The 2,329-nt window shown below is 41.7% G+C and overlaps 1 protein-coding gene across 1 annotated transcript in view; it reads right to left on the bottom strand.

The window, feature by feature from the left end:
• LOC106817373 overlaps positions 1-1,767 on the bottom strand; it is a gene marked incomplete at its 5' end in the record, with an annotated part of 2,144 nt that extends 377 nt beyond the window's left edge. Inside the window, 3 exon segments of the mRNA XM_014822034.1 lie at positions 37-277; positions 515-675; positions 1,539-1,767. Coding sequence (XP_014677520.1) covers positions 37-277; positions 515-675; positions 1,539-1,767 — 631 coding nt within the window.
• Between the last annotated feature and the right edge of the window lie 562 nt (positions 1,768-2,329).

Raw genomic sequence — 2,329 nt, forward strand, 5'->3', positions numbered from 1 at the left:
CCCCTTGACCGCACTTATATATATATACACGCTTACGTCCGTATACTCCCAGTTTTATAGAGATCGACTTCGTTCCGTTAGAAGCATCGGTATCCGTATCGTTCTCCATATCAATAGCATCGTCCAGTCCCAGGTCCATCTCGCAGATGAAGTCGTGGTCGTCCTCGCTTCTGTCGAGACTATCGATTTTCAGATGACTCGTGAAAGTATAGAGATTGGGCTGCGATCCAGCTTCCCCCAACGGATCCGACACGCCTTCGGTGATCTCCGTGATTTCCTACGAACGGCGAAATAAATGACACACGTTACTATACTATGCTATGCTATGCTATGCTATGCTATGCTATGTATTGCTATGCTATGCTATGCGACACGACACGACACGACACGACACAACACAACACAACACAACACAACACAACACAACACAATACAATACAATACAATACACTATACACTTCAATACAATACAATACACTATACACTTCAATACAATACAATACATTATACGTACGTCTGTCGCCCTATTCCGTTTCGACCATTTAAAGCTGGGTTCTGGGTTTGTATCTGTCGTCTTGCACTCAAGCTCAAACGGCATTGATATATTTGATTGAATTTCCCCTCCGTCATTGTAAAGTTCAGTGTTGTAATAGAAGTGCATGGACGAAGGCATGACTGCAAAGAAACGTATAGAGAATGAAACGATGAAATATGCGATAATAGTGAAATACCACATATTTCATTATTATTATTCACAATTTTATATTACCAATTGCGTGCAATTATTTTTTACTAGTTCTTCTACTTTTCTTTTCTATACCTTTTTTGGTTGCTACTTTTTTCCGGGTCATAGTCACCTGCCTCTACTTAGCTTATACTCTACTGTGCTACTTTGGCCCATTCCCTTTTATTCTGGAATATGTACCCCTTGCGGCTTGCGTCCTCTTTTGATTTATCATTCTCATCGTTCTCCTTTGGATTATATTTCTTCTGTACACGTTTCCGGACCATGTTATCAGGGAATGGTATTACATAATTATTGTCAGGAGTGGCATAATACCATAAGTGAGTGACATAATCTATGTGATTGAACCTTCCCTCCGTTTTGTTACTCTGGTTTCCTCTACTGTACAATGTTTCTCTACCTTTTCCATTAAGCTACACACCCTGTCTTATTTGATGGACAAAGTTACCGTAGGTTCCTCTTCTGTACAAGATTTCACTGCGTTCTTTATCGGACCATAACCTCCCCCCCCCCACCTTCTCTTACAATGTTATCGGTCTTCCTTTTCTGGATAATTTTATAGCTCATATATAGCTATATTTTCTTTAGGTTTTCTTTAAACTTCTTGAAGGGAAGCGTCGTCGAAGAAAAGGTTGTGAGATTTTAGACTCGCGTAGATAGTCGTAAGAACTTAGAACCCTATATCTGACTGACAATCTAGGGCTTCTAATGGTTAGAATCGTATATATGACCCCTGACGGTTAGAACCGTATATATGACCGACAACGGACGACCCCTGACTACCAGAGCGTACCTGCGACGGTAAGAAACGCCTCTTCCGAGATGATCTCGTCTGTAGTCCCCGCAACGACGATCGCGCACTTCCAATTGAAGTTGTCTTCGTCCAACACCAGACTGTCGATCAGCAGCGCGTAGTTGCCCGACGTCGCGTAGTCTGCGTCCACGTGGGAGTATCTAGGATACGAGGTTCCCGGACCGATCTGCTCTGAGTTGAAGGACTTCGTAGCGCGGTACCATTTTACCTGTGAAGATATTATAATGATTCGTGCGTGTGTGCGGGCATTCGATTCGTCGTTTGTGCGAGGAGCGAGTGGGAAATAGTTTCAGTTTACACGTTAAAATAAAGCCGTTGTTTTTGATTCGCTTTTGGTAGTATACGGTAGACCACTTTCAACAAAGGGTCGATCATGAGGAGATAATGTGGGCGCAATCGGCGGTTGCCACGAGCAACGGAAAGCTGGGGGCCGTTGTCAAAAACAAAATTAGTCTTAATTTTAACTTTTTTTCTTTTAGACAGGACGTCTATATACACTGCGTGTTAGAAACTCATAAATTTACAATGTTTCTGTTAACGGTCTATGATAAAAAGTTAACGTTAGGATTAATGTTTAAAAGAAATTTTGTTTCTGACAACAGACCCCTGGTCGACAAGTATTGCAGTCCTAGTGTACAGCCGAGTGTTCATTCTAACATCGTGAAATCTGTTCAATTCCAAAGGCTCCTGTCTGCTAAAACCACACCTTCAAAATACTAACACGTTTCTAAATGTTATCGATGTCTGTGTCAAGCGTAAAATATCAGAGT

This window comes from Priapulus caudatus, unplaced genomic scaffold, assembly GCF_000485595.1.
Source record: "Priapulus caudatus unplaced genomic scaffold, Priapulus_caudatus-5.0.1 Scaffold1706, whole genome shotgun sequence".
Lineage (NCBI taxonomy): Eukaryota > Metazoa > Priapulida > Priapulimorpha > Priapulimorphida > Priapulidae > Priapulus > Priapulus caudatus.